The 25,810-nt window shown below is 43.5% G+C and overlaps 3 protein-coding genes across 4 annotated transcripts; 2 read left to right on the top strand and 1 right to left on the bottom strand.

The window, feature by feature from the left end:
* Nucleotides 1-7,239: 7,239 nt before the first annotated feature.
* LOC4327973 (FAM10 family protein At4g22670) lies at nt 7,240-11,626 on the bottom strand. Of its 2 annotated transcripts, none has more exons than XM_015770306.3 (10): nt 11,403-11,626; nt 11,166-11,339; nt 11,008-11,095; nt 10,828-10,908; nt 10,671-10,735; nt 10,218-10,358; nt 10,021-10,137; nt 9,478-9,720; nt 9,332-9,389; nt 7,240-7,588 (listed from the first exon to the last, which is right to left on the bottom strand). In XM_015770306.3, exons 1-10 carry the CDS (start codon nt 11,565-11,567, stop codon nt 7,491-7,493), a joined length of 1,230 nt encoding a protein of 409 aa, XP_015625792.1. In that variant the 5' UTR covers nt 11,568-11,626; the 3' UTR covers nt 7,240-7,490. The 2 variants fall into 2 exon arrangements, with proteins under 2 accessions (XP_015625792.1, XP_015625793.1); XM_015770307.3 differs by having other exon boundaries at nt 11,166-11,336.
* A 136-nt stretch (nt 11,627-11,762) lies between these two features.
* Nucleotides 11,763-16,419, top strand: LOC4327972 (uncharacterized). The gene is made up of 4 exons (XM_015770304.3): nt 11,763-12,885; nt 12,966-14,387; nt 14,519-14,630; nt 15,953-16,419. Exons 1-4 carry the CDS (start codon nt 12,091-12,093, stop codon nt 16,171-16,173), a joined length of 2,550 nt encoding a protein of 849 aa, XP_015625790.1. The 5' UTR covers nt 11,763-12,090; the 3' UTR covers nt 16,174-16,419.
* Nucleotides 16,420-17,337: 918 nt separating this feature from the next.
* Nucleotides 17,338-22,093, top strand: LOC4327971 (protein disulfide isomerase-like 1-4). Its single transcript, NM_001401742.1, has 12 exons — nt 17,338-17,962; nt 18,048-18,177; nt 18,285-18,453; nt 18,552-18,670; nt 18,762-18,842; nt 19,010-19,096; nt 19,222-19,296; nt 19,763-19,831; nt 19,907-19,987; nt 20,067-20,201; nt 20,798-20,854; nt 21,666-22,093. The coding sequence occupies exons 1-12, from the start codon at nt 17,460-17,462 to the stop codon at nt 21,849-21,851; spliced, it is 1,692 nt and encodes a 563-aa protein (NP_001388671.1). The 5' UTR covers nt 17,338-17,459; the 3' UTR covers nt 21,852-22,093.
* Nucleotides 22,094-25,810: the final 3,717 nt, after the last annotated feature.

Raw genomic sequence — 25,810 nt, 5'->3', positions numbered from 1 at the left:
GCTCCCTCAGCAGCACGCTGGGCCGGCATGGCACGACGGGGCCGGCACGGCCCAGGCCTGTATAACGGTAGGCACGGCCCGACGAGGCCCATCGGGAGCCGCCGCCGCGCCGCATATATAAAGGCCGCTGCGTCCTCTCGCCTCCGTCAGTCCGCCTCCCTCCAACGCCACAACCTTAACCCTAACCCTAGCCGCCTCCGCTTCTTCTCGCCTCCGCCGATCCACGCACGCCTCCATCTCCGCCTCCACCTTGACCGCTCCGCCTCCACTTCCGCCTCCGTCGATCCGCGCCTCCACCTCCACGCGACCATGCCTCCATCTCTCCATCCTCCGTTGCCGTCTCCGATGAACGCCTCGCCGGATCTACCACCGAGGGTCGCCGCCTCGCCGGATCCGTGACCTTGTCTCGTCTCTGCCTCTCCGGTCTTCGGATCGTCGGCCATGCTCTCGATTTCCTCTTTCTTTTTCATTTTTTTTGCCACTCTCGCCTGCTCGCCGTTTCTCCGTGAGCTCTTTGTCAGATCACTCCCCAAACCCAGTCTCTGCTCTCTTCTTCTCATAGATCTGCCGATCTCTATCATCAACGGCAACTCCGGTGCTCTGGATGCGCAGGTACAGCGTACACACCTATCTCTGCTCCTCTCTCCTCTCTTGGTTTTCTACTTCTCTCCAGTCCCTAACTGCTCTCTTCTCTCATTTTGTGTCTTGTAGGTCGCTGAGCGGTAGCTGCCGTTGAGGAACCGGAGTGCCGACGATGGACAATCCATCCTCTTGCAACCACGAGTTGAGGTTGATGGGGATGCGGGGTGATGACGAAGATGACTTGGAGGAGGAACACGTGCATGTGTTCGGCAACACTTCGTCACCTCCTCATTTCGATGGGTCGCAGCCAGAGACGGAGCCGGACGTGGACGATACCGGTGACGGTGATGGTGGCACTAGCACGTCGTCCGGCACCAACTCCAATGCTACCAACAAGCGGCCAAGATCATCCAAGGTATGGGATGACTTCGAAGAACTCTTTGAATCATGTAATGGCATGCAGGTTCGCGTTTCTACTAAATGCAATCACTGCAAAAAAAAAACTTTGTCTGCTCGTTCATCTGGTGGCACTGGTCATTTACTTAGGCATCTTAAGTCATGCAAACCTAGAACTGTTAATAATTTGTCTCAGTCTATGCTTAAGTTCAATGCTGATGGTACTGTTCGTCCATGGGAATATGATCCTGATTATGCTAGAACTGAGTTGGTTAATTTGATTGCTGTAGAGGATCTGCCACTTAATTTTGGTCAATCTCCTGCTTTTGAGGAGTACATTCAGAATGCTCATAACCCTAGATTCCATGCTGTCTCTAGGCAAACTATTAGTAGAGATGTTTTTAAGTACTTTGACAAGATTCGTGCTATGCTTATTTAGAGGTTCAAGTATGTTAACTATGTTGCTTTGACATCTGATATATGGTCTGGTAATGCTAAGGAGGATTATTTAAGTGTTGTTGCTCATTTCGTTAATTCTGATTAGCAATTAGAGAAAAGGATTTTGGGTCTGGTGCTGATTGATGTGAAGCACACTGCTGAGAATATTTCTGAACGTGTGCTTTCTGTTGTTGAAGAATATGGTTTGACTGATAAGGTTTTTTCTATTACTCTAGACAATGCCTCTTCTAATACTAAGGCAATGGATTTTCTAAAACCTAAGCAGTCTACTTATGTTGGTGATTTATATTTGCATCAGCGCTGTGCATGTCATATAATCAACTTGATTGTTAAGGCTGGTCTAGAAGTTTTCAAACCCATGCTTCAAGATTTTAGAACAGCCATCTCATTTGTGAATGCATCTAATCAGCGCATTGTTTTATACAAAAACTGGTGTATTGCTAAGGGTGTTCGACCTCGTAAGTTTGGTTTGGACATGGATGTTAGATGGAATGCAACTTATCTAATGCTTAAGCATCTCTTCCCACATAAGGAGCTTTTTTCATTGTTTATTGCAACTCATTATCCTAGGGAAAATGGTAGACAATTGCTTACTGATTTGCACTTGACAATTGCTGAAATTGTGCTTTTATTCCTTGAACAATTTTATGATTCAACTGTTATTTTGTCTGGTGTTTATTATCCAACATCTCCATTAATTATGCATCACATTCTTGAGATTGCTGGACATCTTAACACTTATGAGAATGATATTGACCTTAGAAATGTTGTTGTTCCCATGAAAAGTAAGTTCTTGGCATACTAGTCTGAGATTCCATTTCTATATTCATTTGCTTTTATCTTGGATCCTAGGGCTAAGATCAGAGGTTTTAGCAATGTTCTACAAATTATGTCACAAATTATGACCTCTGATTACTCTACTTATTTAACTGAGGTTAGGGCTGCATTGTCTGACATTTTTTCTAAGTATGAAAGTAAGTTTGGTGCTGTGAGATTACATAGAACAACCCCAGGCAGTACTACTAGTAATAAAAAGACAGCTTGGGGAAAGATTTTTGGTGCCAGTGATGCACTTGGACTTGGTGCTGGTGCCAGTCCAGGTTCTGGACTTGGTGCTGGTTCATTTTCCATGAGAACTTTTGCTACTACTTTGATTCAGGCTGTTTCTTTTAATGCTAACTTGAATGCCTCTGAGTTGTCTGCCTATCTTGATAGTGACACTGTCAACCAATTCGACAATGACTTCAATATCCTAAACTGGTGACATGAGCACAAACACAAATATCCTATTCTGTCCATATTAGTTAGAGATGTCTTGACTGTTCCTGTTTCTACTATATCGTCGGAGTCTGCTTTTAGCTTAACTGGCAGGATCATTGAGGAGCGACGACGGCGTCTAGGTCCTGACATGGTGTAAGCTTTGGCATTGATCAAGGACTGGGTGCAGGCAGACAAGAAGTTGCAGCATACCATGGAGAATGTAGAGCTTATAAAATCATTTGAGGAACTGGATGACTGTACTGGACTTGGACTTTAATATGATAATTAGATGAAAGTTGTGGGCTGCACTCTTTTTTCCTTTCTAGGGTTTTCTCACGAGGTGTGAGTTTTTACCTAGAAAGGTTTTTAATGAGGCAGCCATTGCACTACACAGCTACTATTATTTTTTAAAGTGTTTGTGACTTGAATTGTGAACTGTGATTTGTAATCTATGATTTGTATTCTGTGAGATTTGTGATATTGTGATCTGTTAACTTGTGATGCACTGATTTTGTGCATGGTTTTTGTGATGGACTTTGTATTTGATTTGTGATATTGTGATATGTTAACTTGTGATGCACTGATTTTGTGCATGGTTTTTGTGATGGACTTTGTATTTTCAAACTGTACGTGCAAAATTGAAGTGAACAAGTGGCAAATGTCTTAGGCGTGCCTGGGCTGGCCCGGGCACGGTGGGCTCGTCGTGCCATCAGGCCGGCACGGCACGACTGCTGTAGGGCCGTGCCTGGGCCTGAGGTCCAGCCCGTGGGTAGGCACGGCCGTGCTGGCCTGATCGCCTCGGGCCGTGCCAGGTGGCCATACATTGAACAATGGATAGCATCTGAAGAGTCTGGCGTGGATGAAAGAACCTGGGCCGCTCCATAGCCTTCATCGGAAATTCAGCATCGATTCATCACGGTAGCGTGGCTGCAAGTACCGTGCCTCTGCAGCTATTACGGCAACGCTGGGCGTACACATGCCTACACAATATTTTTTTCTGATCTATTTTGGGTTTTGATGTGAAGAAAGATGTTGATTGCGTACCAGTCTCTACACTAGGACAAGAGGAGATAATCGGAGAGGTCGTCTAATCCATATGATCCTCTAATTTCCTAAGTAATCTTTGGTGTATACCAGTTTCCAAGTTAGTGTAAGCATGGGGTGCACTATTCATCATCGAGGTTTAGTTCCATTTGCTTCCATATTCATCTGCTGGTGAGATATTTTTACAACCTCTGTAGCTAAGTAGGAGGCAAGAATAATTCGTTACATCTAGAATTATATCAACAAGTAAAGGTTATTGGCTGAGAATCAGAGATGATTTATCTCTCCCTTTCAATAATGTATATGCAGTTCCACAAGAATGAATTGTTCTCTCTTCGAGCTATTTGGTTACTGCAAGAATCTGTAGTAGTAATCTGCAAGGTATGATCCAATAATCTCAGTCAGTCTTTCCTTGATTACATATGTTCAACTGTATGTAGTAAAAAAAAATCAAACATCAAGAGAATATTTTGTTTTTTTAGAATGATTTTGTTTTGTTCATTCATTGAATATCAAATAGGAGAATTTTTTTTCAAGACATTGAACTCAAAGAAACACATTCACACTGCCTCTCTTCTAAATTGATAAATATAATATTTAATAAACTACCTGTTTCACGATAGCAATAAAGTTCCATGTATTCAAATTTAATATTTTTCTAATAATTTTCATACCACTTCACTTTACCAAATGCAACTACCAATCTCAACAAAATATCCCACTGAAGCACGGGTTTCTATTAATACCCAAATTTGGCTCCGATATAGGGTACTCCCTCTGTTTCATATTATAAGACTTTCTAGCATCGCCTATATTCATATAGATGTATGTATATGAATGTGAGCGAGGTTAGAAAGTCTTATAATATGAAACGGATGGAGTATAAAAGATAGAAAAGTATAGCCAAATTTGGAAAGAACACGACTTACCACGCGAGGCCGGGTCTCGGGTTGTGAAAACCGATCGGTATTAGCTGGTTTTCATGCTGTGTTGACTGAAATTCTTTAGTTTTTACTAGTTTTTGATCAGATTTTGGTAAACCGCTGAAGAGCCGTTTTTACTTCGAACTCAAAAGGGTAAAACCCTGGTTAATATAGTCCACACACTTTTACGTTCCAAAGGGAAAACAAACGCATATTTACTAAACGAATGTCTTTTAGCGATGAGACAAGTCAGCCGAACCGACGAGCATGTAAATCAAGAGTCTTGTCTGAAACATGAATATGGCCATTTCCTAATAACGTCGGAGTACTCTCTTCGTCTAATAAAAAGAATACAATAACGACAGTATATAGGCATATAGCAGGCCGCGAAATATTATTTAGAGTAAATTGCATATTGGTCCATATTTTTTAACTATGGTTTCACATTAGACCACCATTAACTGAATGCTTTCACTTTACACCAGATTTTATTACCAAAATGTATCACTTTGGACCAGTGGCCCACTTGCCAGTGTGGCTGAGGGAAAAAAAAGGAAACTTCTCGGTTGGGAAGGAACCAGCGAGTTCGCTGACTCATCTCCTACCACACCGTCGATCTCTTTCCAACTTCACCCAACCATCTCATGGCGGTGTGGGCAGAGATCACGCTAAAGCCTTGGGGGCAACATGGGGAGCTTGGGACTGGAAAGACTCGTGTGGAGGTCGATGTTAGGCGACGTGAGCAAAGAGGAGCTCGTGTACATCCAGGTACAGCAGAAGTCGAGTCACGGAGGCGACGGCGGTGGAGAGGAGGTTGAGCTCCGGGATGGCGCGCGGGCATCGGAGTAGCCGTGGAGATCGAGGTTGAGCCGGGACGGTAGAGAGGAGCTTGAGCCCAAGTACGACGTGCTAGTGCTACTGAATATCGAGGTCAAGCGAGGTGCGACGACGGCAGAGAGGAGCTCTAGCTCGGGGACGACGTGCGGGCGTAGGTGAAGAACGAAGTCAAGCTAGCGAGGGCCGACGGCGGCGGAGAAGAGCTCGAGCTTGAGGACGGCACGCTGGGGCGACGGAGCCGCGTAGGTCAAGCTAGGGTGGTGGATAGGAGCTCGAGCTCAAGGACAGCGTGTGGGTGCTGCTACCTGCTGGTGCCTGGAGGTCGACGTCGAGCGGGGGGAGACACGGCAGAGGTCAAGGCCGGGGGTGGCGCGCCAGCATGGGACTATGGGAGAGTTCGAGGTCAAGACGGGGCATGACGAAAACGGAGATTGAAATCGAGACTGGAAAATGCGTGCGTGCGGGAACAGGCGGAAGTCGAGGTCGAGCCAGCGGACGACATCGGCGGAGATTGAAATCAAGCCAAGGAATGGCGTGCGAGTGCGGGCGGAAGTCGAGATCAAGCCACCAGACATTGAGCTTGAGCCTGAGACCGGCCGGCACGACGGGAACAAAAGTCAAGCTAGCGTGACGCCGTGTTGGCGGAGGTTGACCCCGTGCTGGCTGGACTACGAGCTTGAGATGCGCGGGCGTCAGCTCTGTTATATATGCTCGAGCTCTCTTAGGCGTCGTGGTCTTTGTGGTCTACAGCCATCGATGAAAACAGTTGGAGATGATCAGATAGGGATGAGAGATTGGCTCTGAGAGACTGACTATGGGCCATACGCCCAAAGTGAAAGGTTTTGGTATAAAATCTGGCCTAAGGTGAAAACATTATATTAAGGGTAGCCCAAAGTGAAACCATGGTAAAAAAAATATAGTCCAACATGTAATTTACTCTATTATTTAAACCCAAAACATCGAGTTCATTGCCTCTAAATCTATATCTATATCTATATCTATATCTATATCTATATATATATATATATACCTAATAAAAAATACGTAAGGATTCCGGTATTTCTTCGTCCGTCATCCCACACGCGCCACTAAAATCTGTTTTAATCCGAGTCGGGTCGGTCTGTTTTCATTGTATTGCAAAACCGCAGTTAATATAATATATGTATCTTCCATGTAATCACATAACACAAGTGATTATTTGCCTGCTTGGTTAATGTGGAAAATCTTCACTCCGTCCACCAGGGTTCAACTCCCACCTTCCCTCTCTTTTTACACCTATTATTACTTGCTCTGCATGCCCTATTATTACTTGCTTTGCATGCGGTCTCTCATGTAATAAGTCTACTTTCGCTCCCTCATACTGCATCGGGCCTCTCCTGTAATAAGTCTACTTTCGCTCGCTCGTTTACTGTGTCTATAGGACCTCCTTGCTTAACGGGTCGGGCCGGCGCACGTTGTTTTGGCCCTTATTTCTTTTTCCCTTATTTTTTCGCTTTAGCAATCCATATTTGTTTGATATTCACCCGTTGCAACGTACAGGCATATTTACTAGTCTAAAAATAAGTACATATCGGGCTAGTTATTACTCCCTCAGTTCTATAGTAATACAACTAAGGAAAGAAAAATTTTCTTTGTTGAATAGTACTAATAAAAAAATCCTTGGGTTTTCCTACAAACCGAAGCCCTAAACACAACACAAGTAGAGCTATCCACCCAACACAATGCACAAACAGATAGATGAATGAATGCGACAACTGTCAACAAATCATATCTCCAAATCCTCATTGTCGCACCTCTAAAAGAAGTAATATAGAGTTAGCAGCCCGATGAAAAGTATTTCTGCATATACATCCACCGTTTAATACCACATTCACAAAAAAGAGTAGCACCTAACAAGAGACCGTCCAACGTGCTTTTGCTCATCACAAAACACTTGACACCATATTGCCAAATAACAATTTACTCATACCATCAGCTCACTCAAAACGTTTACTGGGACCCATTGAATTTCGCCATCATCTTTGCAATGATGGGGCCCACCTTGGGGTTGGCTTGGTGCCTCGCAAAGCTGGCAGGATTGTTCATCACTGAAAAAAAAATTAAACAGACGGTTAAACAACTGAAATTGTATGCTTGGGTGCAGAACACAGCTCTACGGTCCCTTTTAACCTAGCAAGTATGTATTGATAAAACTAACAGCAGCGTGGTTCTAAACTTCTAATGCCTTCATGACTTGATAACTCAACAATGTCTAGGGTGCCTTTTTTGTGTCATGCATGTTTTCCTTGGCTTGTGCAGGTACCCAGATGCAAGGATAACATGCTCAACATATTTGACTACGCAATACTGCCTGGAATGCCTAAACTGTTATAATTGCTTACTAATATCGGATACCATTGAACATAAGTACAGTGCAGTGACTCTGGTGAACAGGAATACTGCCTCCAGTCACCAAAAAATGTGGTTATGGGAACCTTGCAGTAAACACAAGTTAATCTTGAGTATAATTATTGTTTGAAACATAAGTCTTGCACATAAAAATAGAGTAAATTTTAGAAAACCCCACGTTTTATGGTCAAAATTGCACAAAAAAAGACCGCGTGTTATGGCTCGTGGCTCATAACCACAGTTTTTATGGTCTAAAATGTTACATAAAACCCCACATTTATTCAAATCTTGATTAATTTCAGCATATTCGAAACAATATCTTTCAAAGCAGTGAAGAGTTAAACTATCAACCTTAGACTGTGTTCTTCCCCCTACTTTCCCAACTTCTACACTCTCATTTTTTGCATGCACACTTCCCAAACTGCAAAACAGTGTGTTTTTTGCAAAAATTTTCTACAGAAAAGTTGCTTTAAAAAAATCATATTAATCCATTTTCAAGTTTTATTAGCTAATACTTAATTAATCGTGCGTTAATCCATCGCTTGGTTTAGCATGCTAGGTTGGAAGCCCAACCTTCCCACCAAACACAGCCTTAGTCAAGAACCCAAAAATAAAGAAATCCATACTCTATGCTAAATTTTAAGTAAATTCATACTTAACATGCACAGGGACAGGGGTTTTGTGAAATTTTAGAATCATAATACCTAGTGTTATAAGCCACCAGTCAAAATACCTATGGTGTTATGCAACTTTGACCATAAAACATGGATTTTGTGAAATTTACTCCAAAAATATATAGCCAAGTTGTCATAAAAATGCTTTCAAAATATCACTTGTGTAACTTTTTCCGTATTTATACAAAAGACACACCAAGACAAAGTTGTATATAGTTGGCTTTGCAAAGTACAAAACAACATTATTTTTTACTAGAGGGATAAACCAAACTCGCAAATTGCAAAATTCTGTGTTGCAATGCTGTCATGGGCTGAAATCTATACAACATAAGGAATAAGGGTAACATTAAACATAGAAAATCCAATAGCCTCTAGTGAACAGAATTTTCAAACTCAGGAAACTTGAGAATTCAATTTAGGGTGGCAATACTGTTTATGAGAAAACAAAAAATATATGAACTATGCTCCTTTAATATCTTCAGATGTACTAATGCACGCCCTTCATAACTCCTGATAAGCCACAAAAAAACCAATTTACCTACCGTTGATTTATATCCACATATTTCTTAGGACCACTTCCCTTGCAGACTACACAAGGAAATGTTAAAGTACATATAAACACCCACTCAATGGGAATTGGACAACCATTCAGTACTTCTTTGCCATCAGGTTTTTTAATAAAAAAGATTGATGTTATCCAGAAACAGTACTACATAGGGACTGGAACTTGAACAAGTAAATCACAAATATGCCAATGTTAAAGCATACCATCTTGAAGAGCTGCCATAACCTCAGGGTCACCAAATGCTGCCATCAGATCAGGGTCCTGTTGAAGAGGGAAAAACATACATGTGTAGTGACTGTCATCTCAAGGAATGAAAACCAATGAGGGTAGCTAATTCTAAATCACTTACATTCAGAATTTTACTCATATCGACATTCCCAGGAACACCTCCAGGCATAGCACCCCCAGGGAAGCCACCAGGCATCCCACCTGGGAAACCTCCACCAGGCATACCACCTGGGAAACCTCCACCAGGCATTCCTCCTGGGAAACCTCCACCAGGCATCCCTCCTGGGAAGCCCCCCCTGGGAGATGCACCTCCCGATGAGCGACTTGATGATTGCTCCTTCCGCTTGGCCTTGTCATAAGCAGCCTGTAGAAAAACAAAACATAATCATGAGCAGTATCATTTGGGCCCATTTGGTCTAAACCTGAAAAAGGGAACATGAGAGCCAAGAGAAAAATTGGCATAGCATATTTGGGGCAATCAAATTGACTGGCCAAGTTTTGGCCATCTTTTGCTCTGAAAGCGAACTAGTGCCATATGTGGTGGTTGCCTAACCAAAATTTGAGATCAAACCAAAGGTTGAAGAGGAAAATTTTGGTGAAAGCAGACCAATTTTGTTAAGGTGGATGGCATGGGCTGATGGGCATCAAACTAAACAGGAAGCACCTGTGCTTCTGCACGTCGATGGAATCGGTCACGCTCAGCTCTCTTTTCTTCCCTCTCTTTTCGCAGCCGTTCATATTTCCTGCGATGTTCCATTATCTTGTGTGCATTAGGCTCCACCTGCAAGATTATCAGTGTCACTTAGATTACATGAGCTTATTCATATGCAGAGGAAGAGAGCGTCCAAATAAAAAATCGACCTTCTTGAGCACAGCATTGATCTCATCATCATAATCCATGTTCGATGCTGTGTGAAGATCATGGGCAGCTTCCTCCCATTTTCCAAGCATAGCATAAGCCATTCCACGAGTTTTGTAGCCTTTTGCAGAGTCTGGGTTAATCTACATAATAATGGCAGGTTATGCAAAGCGCACCTAGGTGGCATAGTCAATACTCCTAATAATTAATAATATAACCGCACTGTCAAGTGTTAACCCTAGGGTAAGCATAATGAATAATATAACCGCACTGCTAAGTGTTAACCTTAGGTGGCCACCTAGCTCACCTAGGCTGTGCTGTACCATGCCTCAGCAAACACAGACTATCAATCAACCTTGTAATAAGAGCAATTCTGCATATTGACTTCACATATAGTACATGCAAAAGTTCCACTTGAGCAAGAAAAAAAAATAGAGAAGAGCAGAGCTTTTCACCTCTAGAGCAGCATTTGCATCACGGATGGCAGCAACAGGTTTCTTCATTTTGATAAACACAGAAGCTGCACAAGCATACGAATTCCACAACTTGGTCAGTGCTTATGCATGATATACGGTAAAGATGGATGGTATAGAGCATTGAGAGGCGACCTACCTCTAGTACCATACATGATAGCTGAGAGTGGATTGAGCAGTATTGCCTTTGTAAGATGGTCAATAGCTTCTTCCAGTTTCCCTGACAAGCAATGCCACATGTAATGGGGAATCAGATTGAAGGCAAGCCAAGTAGAAAAAGAAAAAAAAAGGCCAAAGGGGTGGGGGGAAAAAAGAGCACCTTCTGACATTGCTTCCATGGCCTTGCTTTTGGCCTCCTGTGAGGCATCACGATTTTCCTCGGTGACATCAATAGAAGGATCTCCCATCTGGCATAAACAATGGTATGATTAGTGGGGCTGGAGATGGGAGATGCAAGGGTAATATTATTAGTATTACCTTTTGCGGAGGGTCCTGATGGTCAGATTCGACAATGTCTCCTTCAAGTTCAAGATCGGACTCGACGATGTCCTGGTCAAGCTCGTCCGGCTCCGGAGTGGCATCCCTCATGTTGAGATCGTCGTCGTCGTCGTCGTCGTATTCATCGTCGATGTCATCCATGGAGGACGGCTGCTGCAGGGATGACTGTTACGATATGATGGAAGAAATGGGGGCAAAAGAGGAGAGATCGGAGACCTTGGGCTTGGGGGTGGCCTTGGTGAAGGCGGCGGCGGGGAGGTGGGCGCCCAGGCTCTCGAGGTAGTCGCGGAAGAAGGCGAGGTTGGGGTCGGCGAGGAGGGAGGGGTCCTTCTTGCAGGCCTCCACGAAAGTGCGGAGCTCGCCAACGCGAGAAGCATCCATGGCGTCCGCTCCTCTTCTCCCTTGCCTTTGGGTTAGGGTTTTGCGCGGTGCGATGGGATGGGATGGGATGCGATGCGAGTGAGATTTGTAGCGGGGGGAAGGAAGAAGGAAGGGGCTTTGGCTTCCAGAGCCTTCTCTTGGCACTGTCCCCACAAGTCAGTCACATACCGTCCGATGCGCATCCAACGGCTAATCGCAGTCAGTGCGCATCCTCCTCCCGACTCGCGTCGTCTCGTCTCGTCTCTCTCCTCACCCGCAACCCCAACGGAGGAGGAAGGGAAGAAGGGAGGAAACCCTAAAATTCCTCTTCTCCTTCTGCTCTCGATTCGATTCGATCTCGTCGCCACGCCCCCGCCCCCGCCCCCGCCCCGCCCCGCAAGCCGCCGATCTGTTGCGCCTCGTCAAGACCCCCCAGCCCAAGATCTGATTCGTTTCGATTCCGAGCTGAGCAGCAGCAGGAGCAGGAGGAGGAGGAGGAGCTCATCGATTTGGTGGTTGCTGATGGGCGGCGCATCCATGTTGGATGAGGAAGCGCACTGCATCTGATCGCATTCGGGTCCCCTCCAGCAACCCCGCGCCATCGCCGTCGCCGCCGCCGCCGCCGCCGCCGCCGGAGGAACCTGCCGTGCCCATGCCGCATGTTGGGGCCCGCCGCTCCACGCGCGTCTTCGTGCCCAAGACGCCCAGGCCGCCTCAGCCTTCTGATCCTGCCAGGGTCCTCCGCTCCGGCAAGCGCCTCGCCTTCTCCGAATCCCCCGCCGACGCCCACTGGTTCCAGTGCAAGCCCAACAACTGCTTCCACGTCCATGACCACCAACGCCAACTTCACGACGACCCCAAGCCACCGCCGCCGCCTCTGCCGCGCACAAGGTCCTTCGGGATCGTCTACAGCAGGAAGCGCCGCCGCCGCCTCCCCGAACCCAAGGAGGACACCAGGTTTGCCATTGTCTTCACTAGGAAGAGACCCAAGGTCGCCCCTTTTCAGCACCACGCCCCGAACGACCTTGCCACCATCCCATGCTCCTCTTCCAGGGAGTTTGCCTCCAGGACTGGCTTCTTTGATTCCCATTTCTTGACCCTGGTGGATTGTATTCCCACTAATAAAGCTGACGCTGCCATGCTTATTGTCCTTGTGGATTCATCTTGCTCTGGGAGCTCTCAGCACTTCTTGCGCCTCCTCCTCTCTGTGCTGCGCTGGATGCGTAGCTGCCGACGGGGCAAGGTCCGAAACCTTGCCTCCTTTCTCTCGTCCGATGCTGTCGCCACTGCGCTTGCATTGCGGGGATTGCATTTTGTCCAGCTTCAATGCCGGAGAGACGTAAGCCTTCTACAGACTTAAAAAGTGTGCCAGTTTTAGTTCCTTGTACACCTGGTTAATGTGTATGCCTTTTCTTGCAGTGTGCATTGTCACAGAGGGCTTTGGTGCAATGTGGCTGGTGTGAGCTTCGTGGTGCCAAGGATTCTGAACCATTGTTGTCTGTCAATTTCTTGGCAGTCCCTTCTTACTTCCAGATTTTGCACTTGTTAATAGCACTCGAGTCAATGTATCTTCCAGCTGTGATTCGTACGAGAATGCATTTGGTTGGTGGAGCTGAAGAAATTTATCCTCGCACCCTATTGGAGGAGGATTCTGAATCTCTGAGCACTGGGGATACTGATCCTGCTGTTGACCTGTGTAGCAACAAACTTTGCAGTGTGGCTCAAGATTATGTGCCCCTTGAAGAGATTGCAGGAGTGGTGGTCCATGGTCTGAGGCTAAAGAAGCATCAAAGGAAGAGAAGCTCTATGCGGCATCCCCTCAGTCGACAGCGTCTTGCTGCAAGATTTCCCGACAAGGTAGTTGCAACAAACCAGACCGATGTGGCTAGACAGACAGAAGCGGATGCGCCACCCTCAGTTAGTCCGGAGCTTCCACTGGAGCCTGTCAAACCTAAAGCAGCACTGGAAATCTCTCTTGATTTGCTTGAAAACATGGATGACAGTGATGTTTCAACTCCTATAGGATCAAATGGGAAGCAAAAGAGGTCTTCTTTGAAAAGTCCCATTGAGCGCATGAATGAAAGGTTGGCTTTGGCTGAGGTTAGACAGAATATAGATTCTGTTCACTGCAGAGCAAACCTTTTAATTATTCAACCTGATAGGTGCTGGAGGGAAGAAGGCGCTGAAGTTATGCTGGAACCATCGGAATCAAATGAGTGGTGTATAGCTGTGAAGATACATGGTGTCAATAGAATATCTCTGAAGCCTTCGGAGCAGAGGTTTTATGTTGTTAACCGGTTCACCCATGCCTATATTTTGGCAGTTGATGATGGATTGAAGATTGAGTTCTCTGATAAATGGGACTGGCTTTTGTTTAAGGAGTTGCAAATTGAGGGTCGGGAGCGCAATTCCCAGGGAAAGATGATACCAATTCCTGGTGTAAATGAGGTTTCTGATGACATGGGAGTGATTGGAACATATCCTTTTTCACGCCCTGTGCCAGACTATATCAGAATGGCGGATGATGAGGTTGGGCGAGCTCTCTCAAGGGACTCTGTATATGATCTGGATTCTGAGGATGAACAGTGGCTCACCCAGTTGAATCATTCAGATTCTGACAGAAAAAGCGCACATCTTAATCATATTTCTTATGAAGATTTTGAAAAGATGATTACCACGTTTGAAAAGGATGCTTTCAACAACCCTGAAGGAACTAGTGATTTGGATCAGATTCTTTCCAGATACCCTACTTTGGAAAAGGACCATAATGTCCTTGCTGTGCATGAATATTGGATAAACAAGAGATATAAGAAAGGTGTACCACTGCTAAGGATATTGCAGGTATTTTTTGACTTTATCCCTTCCCCAAATATTAATACAAAGCTGGAACCTTCACAAAGATTACCCTCTATTGTCTGCATATCCTGAACTTCTGGTTATATTTTCTAAATGTTAACCTTCTTGATCATTAGGGTGCAACACTAAGACGAGGACAACTGTCACAAAGATCTATTAAGAAAAAAAGATCTTTCAAGAGACAAAGAAGCCAAGCTGGCCGTGGAAAGCCTGACATATGCTTGCAAGGTACTGATGTTTTCTCCTTGATGTCTATCTTACTAGAGAATTGGGACCGCCATTGGCGTGGCCCTTCACTTAGTTGAAGCAAGAAAGCATCATAAAAGATACAAGAAGCTTCTTTATCCATTTGTCCGAAGAGTGACCTCAATTGATTTCGGAAGCCATGTGAATCTTTTTTTCTTTCACATAAGAAACCACATCCTTCTATGCCTGAAATATCAAGCACTCCTAATATTATATCTAATCCTACATTTTAGCATCTGTAAGGTTACAGTGTTAGTTTCCCTGCCTCTGGTGTATTACCAATTTTCCATATCAAGGTGCACAAAGTTGCTAAGTAGATGGCCATGGTATTTTAGCTACATTCGATCCAGTTGGAAATAGTTGGGTGTAAACATGTGTATATATAATTACTTTGATAAGAATGGTTACAGAAAAATGCATGCATAATTTGTAGTAATCGGCAAACTAACAAATCTATTGGAAATGATAACTTCTCACTCCATCCCAAAATTTATCCAGAAGTTGCTATATTTTGGGGAGGAGGTGGTAATAAATTTCTACTTGCCACCCTTAGTAGATACTACACAGTTAATAAAATAGCACTAATTGTGGCATATATAAATATGAACCTTGGATATAACGTAGAATACTTGTTGTGTAATGTTATGTAAGGAACTCTACTAAAATATGAAGCATGTTATATGTTCTATCATATTTTTGGTGAATGAACCACTAGTAATTTTGGGCCTATGTATTCACAAACGAAACAACTCTCCTATGAGGCCTAACAATAGAATGCTTGCTCCTTGTGAGGAGAGAGTCCTCGGTGAATTACTTTGGGACAGGTTACAGTTAGCTATTCAGCCAGTGTCTCAAACCCTTAATAAATGCTAATGTTTAGGGCAAATAGCACTTATCATCAAAACTATGATTCAGATGAGATCCATCATCGCAGCTTGTCGCCAAGACCACCTTGTTCACTTGTAGCTTTTTCATCCTTTTCCAATAATAGTTGCAGATTTATTCTTCACCTTGTCCCTCTCATCTGCTAGGTGATTCAACTCCTGTAGCAGCAGATCTGTGCAATCCTAGTTCACAAACAATACAAACTGCAAAACAATCCAGATCATGCTTGATGAAAGCATGCTCCCTGTAATTATGAAGAAACTAATTACTAGTAACATTTATGACCATTGTTCCACTGGTACATGCATGCAAGTTTGTGTACCATAACGTAGCGTTTTTTTATCCCGATGTTGCAGACTAAGTTCCTACTGAGGGGAAATAATCTTGTGTTGTCTTTTACTCGACATGTTGATGGACAGATGCTAATGGTGCTGAAGAGGAGGCTTTGCGGAGAGTTGTGGAAGCCGAACGTGCTGCAACACAGGCAGGAGAAACAGCTGTTCGTCTGCGCAGTAGAGCTCAGCGTCTCATGGCAAAGGCTGAGCTGGTGGCATACAAATCTATTATGGCCCTCAGGATTGCTGAGGCTGCTAGGATATCTGACTCGTCACGGGATCTTGTTTTGACGACCCTCGACTAGTGAAGAATGTGAGTGAGATGTTCATTGATTTGTGTGAAGAGCATAGTAGCCAATAGTTTGTTTTCCTCTTTTTTGCCGCATCATTTCAATGCTACGTGGTATTTGGCTTTCGGGTAAGCTGTGGGCTGTGGGTCTCTTTTTTCCTCCCCACCTGTTTTAACTTTGTGAAGCCAATCTTTGTAGCGGATGCTTGAACTCAACTGTAATCTCTTGTGTACATGATAGTGGTTAGTTAGATTGTGTGTATCTTTTCTGTAGCCATGTTTTGAAAAAGATGAACAAATTAAAAGCAAAATGAAAATCAGGAGGAGGCTAGGTAAAACGAGTCAACTGAATGTATAGTGGTTTTCATCCTGAAGGGTTTTCAGATGAAAGTTACTTTCGTTATGTCTACCTATTTCATTACACAAGGAAATAAGTCTATTTCACCTCCCTTGATATCTAGCTCATGATTGAATCGTCTTCCTCAACCGTAAAACCGGGTATAACACCTCCCTCTCTTTGAAAATAGGTGCAAATTGACTCCTTAAGTGGTTTTGAAAATATGTAGCCCGCTTTCTTCTCTCAGCAGGTGGAACCCACATGTCAGCGAGTTACTACTCACCTCATCTTCTTCCTCACCTTTCCCCTTCCCTCTTCTCTCTCTGCCTCCTCTTTCTCGCCCTTCCGGCGGCTCTCACCGCCCTGTTTCTACCTTCCTCATTGCTGGCGCGCATGGCATCCTCTCCGCCACCATCTGCGTGCACTTCGACTCCGCCTAGCCGCTACGGCACCACAGCCACATCCTTATGATCATTGGCAGGGTGTTCCTCCGACTGTTCATTGTCGTCGTCTCCAAGGGCAGTGGGCCGGCGGCTTCTTGTTGGTGACGCCGCACGGCATGGTTGATTCCGCCTGTCCTGGAAGGGATAGATGAACGCCAACACCGATACTGTCCACAAACTCAACCGTAAAACCAGATATAACTCATATTCGAAGACGGAGAAAGCATCTCAAATATGGAATGGGCTTGGGCCTGCAGTCGGATAGAAAGAAACTGGGCCAGATCCGGTCCAAAAGTGGCAGCTCACGCGGACGGCACCGCACACCACGCGCTCCGAGCTCCGGGGTCCGGCTGTGTGAGTCGCAAGCGACTTTTTTTCTCTTTTCAAACAGAAAGCTCTGGCTCTTATCGAAAATTAAAAAAAGAGAGAGAAATAAAAGGGGATCGATCCGCTCTTGTAGTTGTAGAGCGTTCCATTCCACTTCCACAGCAGTGGACTCAGTGAGCAACGGAGGAAGCAACGATGCGCTCCCGATCTCTCCTCCTCGTCGCCCTCGCCACCCTTCTTCTCCACGCCTCCGCCTCCGCCTCCGACGACGACCTCGACTACCTCATCGACAACGCCGACGACATCCCCGCCAACGACCCCGACGGCTGGCTCCAGGAGGGCTCCCCCGACGACGACGACGACGACGACCTCTTCCACCATGGCCAGGCCCAGGACCATCCCATAGATGAGACCCACGTCTTCCTCCTCTCCGCCGCCAACTTCTCCGACTTCCTCGCCTCCCACCGCCATGTCATGGTCGAGTTCTACGCCCCCTGGTGCGCCCATTGCCAGGCGCTCGCCCCAGACTACGCCGCCGCCGCCGCCGACCTCTCCCCTCTTGCCCATCAAGTCGCCCTCGCCAAGGTCGACGCCACCGAGGACACTGATCTCGCCCAGAAGTACGACGTCCAGGGCTTCCCCACCATCCTCTTCTTCATCGACGGCGTTCCCAAGGACTACAACGGCGCAAGAACCAAGTGCGTGTCCCCCCTCCCCCCAGATCCCATCTCATCTCGTCTCTTGGCTTCAATTTCTTTGACTTGTCTCTTGCCTTGGCTCCAGGGAAGCCATCGTGTCGTGGGTCAACAAGAAGCTAGCTCCCGGGGTGCAAAACATCACCACCGTCGACGAGGCGGAGAAGATACTCACCGGGGAGGACAAGGCCATTCTTGCCGTCCTCGACTCCCTATCGGTACCTTCTCTTCTCTTCTACTCAAGTCAACCCCGATGCTCTTTCTAAATTCTTACTGCACACACACTATTATTATTAATCTTCTTTTCAAACCCTACTACTTACAGGGTGCTCACAGTGATGAGATTGCTGCTGCTTCGAGGCTGGAAGATGCTATCAACTTTTACCAGACTTCCAATCCTGATGTTGCCAAGCTTTTTCACCTTGACCCAGCGGCCAAGCGCCCGTCCTTAGTCCTGCTCAAGAAACAAGAGGAGGAGAAGTTGACCTTCTATGGTACCCTTCTCTCTAAGTCACTTTAAGCATCAATCCCCTCATTTCTATTTTCCATGCGGGGCTTGGTTGTTGGATAATATACTCCACCTATCATGCAGATGGGCCATTCAAAGCATCTGCAATTGCCGATTTTGTATCTGCAAACAAGCTTCCGTTGGTCAACACCCTCACACAGGAAACTGCTCCTTCCATTTTTGACAATCCAATCAAGAAGCAGGCATGTCTAATTGATATTGCTTCTGTACATTTCTCACTTTTTTGGTCCATTTATACATTACTGGGCTGCTAACTTTTATTTTTCAAACCAGATTTTACTATTTGTTGTTGCAAACGAATCGTCGAAATTTCTGCCCATCTTTAAGGAAGCATCAAAATCATTCAAGGGGAAGGTAGTTTTTTTTTCTTTTGATCCGTCAAGTTATCAGCAAACTTACTTCCGTTGCTTCACATGCTTTACTCAAATTTGGTGCTATGCAACACCACTTATCACTTTCCCATTCTATTTATTTACTGATGTGTTCGTTTACCACTGATGAGGTGTGTGGCCAAAATGCAGCTTTTGTTTGTCTTTGTGGAGCGTGACAATGAGGAAGTAGGTGAACCAGTTGCCAACTACTTTGGTATTACTGGACAAGAGACCACAGTAATGACTTGTGTTCTTTGTTACCTTTATCTGTACTGTTGTTTCTTGCATCGAAATTGGATGCTGCAATTTAGCCTCCATTTAATGTGTTTGTGTTATTTTTTTGTTTGTCCCTATGACTGTAGGTTCTTGCTTACACTGGGAATGAAGATGCTAGGAATTTTTTCCTTGATGGTGAAATATCGGTAGAGAATATTAAGGTAATTGTTGACACAGGCCCATGCACAGTGCCTTATTAGATGTAAAAATAGCATAGGAGTGTGCTCAAGTAGTTCGAACAAATTGTTCATTATGTTACCAAGTTTCAAGCTAGCATGTAATCACCAATCATTTGAGTTTTTTTGGCAAATGCATTTTCTATTTGTACTGTATTAATTTAACCTGAGAATCTTGCATGTATTTGTGGTTTGTGCATTATCAATTAATATTGCATTTTGTAGTGAACAAATGCAATGTGCATCTTTTTGCAATTTATGCACCATGCCGTTTGGTGTAGAAGTTGTCCTTTTAACTAGGGTACTTATTACTTTTCTTGGACACTGTTGATATTGAGTTCTGCCACTGCTAGTGAGGAAGGAGTCGACTATCATTCTCCAAGAATTTTTCTTATTCCTTGAAGGCTTGGTTATTGGACACCTTTATTGTTTTTATCCTTTTTACATGCAGAGATTTGCTGAGGATTTCTTAGAGGAAAAGCTCACACCGTTCTACAAGTCTGAACCTGTACCTGAATCTGTGAGTCTATAATTATATGATGGGTTCTTTCTCCACTTATTGTACCATAATGAGACATTCTGTGTTCCCATACAGAATGAAGGAGATGTCAAAATTGTTGTTGGAAAAAACCTAGATCAGATTGTTTTGGATGAATCAAAAGATGCCCTTTTGGAGGTATGTTCTTCCTGGAAGGTAAATTATGAGAAAAATGGTATTTATATGTGGTCCATAATCGTTGTTGCTGTTGTTGCAGATATATGCACCATGGTGTGGGCATTGTCAGGAACTGGAGCCTACCTACAACAAGCTAGGAAAGCATCTCCGTGGCATTGACTCCCTTGTAATAGCTAAAATGGATGGCACTGCCAATGAGCATCCACGTGCAAAGGTCTGTTCTGCTTCCTGTTGGTTTTGGCAGTTTCACTTCACTTTTCTTTGAACTGGATATTAGAAAGTAAAATTTGGAGGCACGAAATGAAGAGTTTAATTTCCTGTGCTATTGTGGCCAAAAGATCTTGTGCATGTATGATATGAAACACCGCTAGTTATGAAAAATGTGAGGGTTGCTCAACTGCTTTGTTATTCGAAATCGCACTTTTGCACACTGCACAAAAAAGGTACATATCCATCCATCATCTAATACTACATACATTTCAATGTTGATTTACTTCTCATCCATGTATATGTATTCACGCACTACGATCTCACGAGTATGCATCAGTGGTACAGTATTTTGAGGCAGTAGTGACCACTGTAGCATGTGAAATTTGACTTGTAGTTGGAACAATTCATTTCCCCTCCAATCTCCATGCAATCTGAACCTTCAAGATTGGCTCATAGTTTGCTAGTACTATTCTTTTATGTGATTATCTTCCTTAAATTTTCAATGCATGCATGCATGCATGCTTAGTCTTGTTTATTTTTCCATTTTATTATGTTGTAAACTTTCCATATTACAGAATTAACACTTGCTTCTTGTCACAGCCTGATGGATTCCCAACGATCCTCTTTTATCCAGCAGGAAAGAAAAGTTTTGAGCCTGTAAGTGCCCAAATATGTGTCATGTCTTATTGAGGGGTGCATTTGTTACTGTATGTAATCTGTCTCTCAGTAGGTTTGTTACCTCTCTCTTCGGTAGAATTGCCTAGATTTCTTATAATCTGCTAAAACCGAAATATATCTGTCTCTCTCTCTCTGTAGAAATCTTGAATCACCTCTCTACTATATGTTACCGCACTATTCAAACTGCATGCGTGTCCTTGGTTTCTTGCTAAAAAAAAATCCAACCTGCACGGCTGCACCTATGGCATTGAAGTCATTCTGCGCTATAACATTTGTTGAGGTCTTTCCCTTAAAACAACATTTGTTGAGGTCGGAATTCAAGATACGTTAGGCGTATATCTGACAAGTTATGTTTATGAGATTTTGAGATCCTGAAAGGGTCCGTATATAACAGTATTTACCAGAAGTCTAATTTAGGGAGTGTTTAGATCTAGGGGTGTAAAGTTTTGGCGTGTCACATCGGGTATATAGGGTGTCGCATAGGGTGTTTGCGCACTAATAAAAAAACTAATTACAGAATCCGTCAGTAAACCACGAGATGAATTTATTAAGCCTAATTAATCTATCATTAGTAAATGTTTACTGTAGCACCACATTGTCAAATCATGGGGCAATTAGGCTTAAAAATCCATCTCGCAAATTAGTCACAATCTATGCAATTAGTTATTTTTTTAGTCTATATTTAATATTTTATGTAGTTGTTCAAACGTTCGATGTGATAGGGTGTAAAATTTTTGTGTGGGAACCAAACAGGGCCTTATTTAATTTGGCTGTGCGTTATTGTGTGCAGATTACTTTTGAGGGGGACCGTACGGTGGTGGAGATGTACAAGTTTATCAAGAAGCACGCTAGCATCCCTTTCAAACTGAAGCGGCCGGATTCGTCAGCAACGAAAACAGAGAAGGATCAGAGCACAGCTTCAACTAATTTGAGGGGGGAGAGGAGTTCCGGTACAAATTTCAAGGATGAGTTGTAGTCTTGTAGAGCGGCATTGGTGCAACCTTTGAACAAGGCAACGACGCTCTCTAGAAAAGGCTGTTTCTTTTTATGTATGCGAGGGCCTGAGGGGCAGCAGAAAGGAATCCAAAGTTGGTTTCTACTTTCTATAGAGAGTATTCCGGTAAGGAGTTAGCTTGGACGATGTGCATGTTGAGATGAACGAATTGAATCGAATCGAATGGAATAAAAGCAAACGAAACGGCTTCGATATTTGTTTTTTTTCTTTTTGAAACAACTTCGATATTTGTTGATTGTACTGGACTACTGGTTGTCCCATATCAGGGCATAATCTCAGTAAAAAGGCAAAACGATCGATTTGAGATGGTCTAGACTAGATTGCATGGTGTTGTGAGGCCCATTTGGCCCAACTAGCAGGACCGAATTTGATTCGTATCCCTAAACTACAATAACGGACATCTCGATTCTCTAACTATTAAAATCGGTGTAATTTGACTTCCTCCATGGTTTTGGAGTCGGTGTAATTTAACTCCCTCCATGGTTTTGGAGGATGGTTTTGCTGACGTGACGCTTCGTGGCGTTAGAATTAAAAAATACGTGTGGAACCTATCTATCATTCACACAAAATATGGGACCCACTGACATGTTAGGCCCACATGTCATCCTCTCTTCTTCGCTCTTCGCTTCTTCCTCCTTGCTCTCCCTTATCTATCTCCTTTAGGAGGAATTGTTATGGTATATAGCGACTTGAAGTTAGCTATGCCAAAGCAGACGCATTCTGTCGTCCTGGATGGATGATGGTAGCTATGTTTATAGTGCCTTTTTTGGTTGTGATTTTGTGAAGTGTAGCCGGCTAGTTTTATATTTGGCCGGCTATCCTTGTTTTGTTTTGTACAGGATAGAGGAGCGATGTTGGTGGGAACTTCCTGCTCTGAACGCTTATTTTCTATTTTCTATCTTCTATCTTCATGTGTCTGTATTGTTGTTTGTCCTTGCTTGAATTTCCAGTGGTGCTGCCAGCTGTGAATGAGCCAGTTTTAGTTTTCAAATATCCTTTAGCACTTGTCTCTTGCTTTCATAATTACTAGCTGGGTGCCCATGCGTTGCAATTGGAAATAATTAGAGCAACTTTAAATCTTAATGGGTGGGATGATAAAAAATGAACCCCCGTTGCAAACATAAACATCATTGTTAACACAGACAATAGCTATATTCCATTTCTATGGTTTTCACATATTAGTAACATGAACGGTGGAAAAACATAATATAAAAGAAATAGAATGGCACACAATTATTACGGAGTGATCAACATGTCAAAGTTTAAGTCTATTGAGGGCATATATATCACCAAAATAAAAATATACAATCGTGAATTTTGATATTACAGAAGCACAATGCATTGCATGTAGCATCCGAAATCAGTTAAAAATCAGATATCTTCACCAAATTCTAAAATCATATTCAAATTTACCAAATAACTTTGCCCCAGATGCACAAAAGGATTAAAAAAAAATCAAGATTGTCAACAATGCACTGGTTGTAATTAGACAACTCTTAATCAGCCACCTCATCTTTGCTGAACATACAACTCTGATAGAGTCTCCATTTCTCTATCTGGTTGTCTGGCCCTCCATGCACCAAGAAAGAAGTATATTGTTTCGAAAGATAAATGGACACATTTGCTTCTTTTGCTTTCTTTAAACCTTTTTGTTCGGTTTTAAAGCAATCAAAGAGATATATAGAGAAATGGAGGACTCCTACTGGATTACCTCCACTTGCTGGAGGGCTGATCTTACGAAACAGAAAGCAACTTCAGTTAAAAGACACAGAAGTATAGCTTAAGGAAAAAGGTCCAATGAGCATGTCAGCCAAATATCATTATATATCTCAGAACTTAACTGCAAGTGTGCAAAATAGCAAAATGGATGCTCAAATATTTTTATTAAACATGTGGATGCAATTTAAATTATAATTAAAGATGGTAAATTTTGGAGAGTTAAAAATTATACCATACGAACATATGTGTTTTGATATGATAAAATAGTTTCGATGTTTCTAGAGCACATATACTGTTTTTGAGTCTATAAACAACTGGATTATCTTAACCTCAAAATGTATTCCAGATTTTATTAAAAATGGACTGTATTGACATAGCAAATTCAAATGACTGAAATAAGTCAGTACACAAATCAGATTTTAGTATCATTCCTGAGGGATATAGAGAAGGAAAATTCAGAACCAATTTTTCAGATAAGTGATGCACTGCCTATGTTTTTTTTATCACTCTGACAAGGCCACACAAAAGTTCGGCCCTAATTGCGCTCATGAGAAAAGGCCAGGGTAACCAAATCTAGAACCACTAACAAACAATATCCTTATTTGTTAAAAGATCAAAAGTAAATTATACTCACAATAAAAGTTCAGTTCTTCGGTAATTTATCTCCAAGATTCAGTCTCACTGCATTTCACAATGTTGTTAAGGCTTAATTTCTTTAGACCCTGAGGTCAAGTATAATTAATTTCTTAGATCATACCAATTTACAAAAATTGTCTGCAAAGCAGACATGGATCAAAATGTCAGTATTACTTAGATCTTGTAGTGATATGCCAGAATAATAAATTTGTAAAATAGGCCAACATTGATTATATTTGAGTGCAATGAAATAAAATATTCAATGTACTACAGTCATATTATATATAGCACATTGAAGCATCATAGCCCCCGTTGTTAATTTTGGTAGTTAATGACAAGCTCTAATTGTGGACTAACTATTCTATTTAAGCGATATATTTGAGTTAGGACCACATGATGTACATGCCATGGATGATCACCGCGGATTAAAATTAATGGCACAAAGCAATGGAACAAAGATGGTAAATCTAGCGTTTTGTTTTAAATTGATTGAAGTGTTAGGTGATCAAATTTTGCTAGGTTTATTTCTAGCTTTGCCGTACTATCAAGAGAGGTAATGACCTAGGTAAAGAGTTGATCAAAATGCCACATTAGGTCACTTGCATTGTCACTTCGTTCGAGTTCATTTCATACATCATTTTCTGCTTGAGGCCGGTCTGACCGAGGGCTTCATGCCGGCCTGACTGGCATTTCTTGGCTGGTCTGACCGGGCGGTTGGTGAGCCGGGATGTGTGTCTTGGCTTGACGATCTAGAGCCGCTAGAGCCGACGCCGGTCTGACCGGGCCGCCGACGGCTTGACTGGAGCCGATGGCGATCTGACTGGCTAGCTGCTGCCCGTGCATTAAGTGCACAGTAAAGGCTAGTTTCTAGCCTTGGGTGATCTGACTGGCAGGCGGCAACTAAGGTTGGCGATTTCGACCCCAACGACTAGTTTTGGTGGGTGGGGGTATAAATACTCCCCAACGAGTAGGAAGGGGACCCTCTTGGCACTTGCTTCACTTGCATACACCCCTTGCATCCACTCTCACACCACTTGAGCTTTTGTTCATCCATTGTTGGTGTCGGGAGGGTTGATTGAGCCAAGACAAGTGCATTGCTTCATTAAGGTTGGGGTTAGGGTTTAGGGTTTAGGGTTTAGGGTTTAGGGTTAGGGTTTAGGGTTTAGGGTTTAGGGTTTAGGGTTTAGGGTTTAGGGTTTAGGGTTTAGGGTTAGGGTTTAGGGTTTAGGGTTTAGGGTTTAGGGTTTAGGGTTTAGGGTTTAGGGTTTAGGGTTTTAGGGTTTAGGGTTTAGGGTTTAGGGTTTAGGGTTTAGGGTTTAGGGTTTAGGGTTTAGGGTTTAGGGTTTAGGGTTTAGGGTTTAGGGTTTAGGGTTTAGGGTTTAGGGTTTAGGGTTTAGGGTTTAGGGTTTAGGGTTAAGGGTTTAGGGTTAGGGTTTAGGGTTTAGGGTTTAGGGTTTAGGGTTTAGGGTTTAGGGTTTAGGGTTTAGGGTTTAGGGTTTAGGGTTTTAGGGTTTAGGGTTTAGGGTTTAGGGTTTAGGGTTTAGGGTTAGGGTTTAGGGTTTAGG

Source organism: Oryza sativa, chromosome 2 (genome assembly GCF_034140825.1).
Source record: "Oryza sativa Japonica Group chromosome 2, ASM3414082v1".
In the NCBI taxonomy this organism is placed as follows: domain Eukaryota; kingdom Viridiplantae; phylum Streptophyta; class Magnoliopsida; order Poales; family Poaceae; genus Oryza; species Oryza sativa.
Note: the sequence above shows the minus strand (reverse complement) of the source record. Positions and strands in the feature narration are given on the sequence as shown.

Bases quoted from the DNA above. Each gene is read 5' to 3' on its own strand.
- LOC4327973 (XM_015770306.3), bottom strand. From the start codon at position 11,567: ATGGATGCTTCTCGCGTTGGCGAGCTCCGCACTTTCGTGGAGGCCTGC. The intron at 11,340-11,402 runs GTCTCCGATCTC...TCATCCCTGCAG, and splicing joins AGGCCACCCCCAAGCCCAAG to CAGCCGTCCTCCATGGATGA. The intron at 10,736-10,827 runs GTAGGTCGCCTC...ATGCTTGTGCAG, and splicing joins TATCATGTATGGTACTAGAG to CTTCTGTGTTTATCAAAATG.
- LOC4327972 (XM_015770304.3), top strand. From the start codon at position 12,091: ATGAGGAAGCGCACTGCATCTGATCGCATTCGGGTCCCCTCCAGCAAC. The intron at 14,388-14,518 runs GTATTTTTTGAC...CTTGATCATTAG, and splicing joins CACTGCTAAGGATATTGCAG to GGTGCAACACTAAGACGAGG. The intron at 14,631-15,952 runs GTACTGATGTTT...GTTGATGGACAG, and splicing joins GCCTGACATATGCTTGCAAG to ATGCTAATGGTGCTGAAGAG.
- LOC4327971 (NM_001401742.1), top strand. From the start codon at position 17,460: ATGCGCTCCCGATCTCTCCTCCTCGTCGCCCTCGCCACCCTTCTTCTC. The intron at 18,454-18,551 runs GTACCCTTCTCT...CCTATCATGCAG, and splicing joins GGAGAAGTTGACCTTCTATG to ATGGGCCATTCAAAGCATCT. The intron at 20,855-21,665 runs GTAAGTGCCCAA...TATTGTGTGCAG, and splicing joins GAAAGAAAAGTTTTGAGCCT to ATTACTTTTGAGGGGGACCG.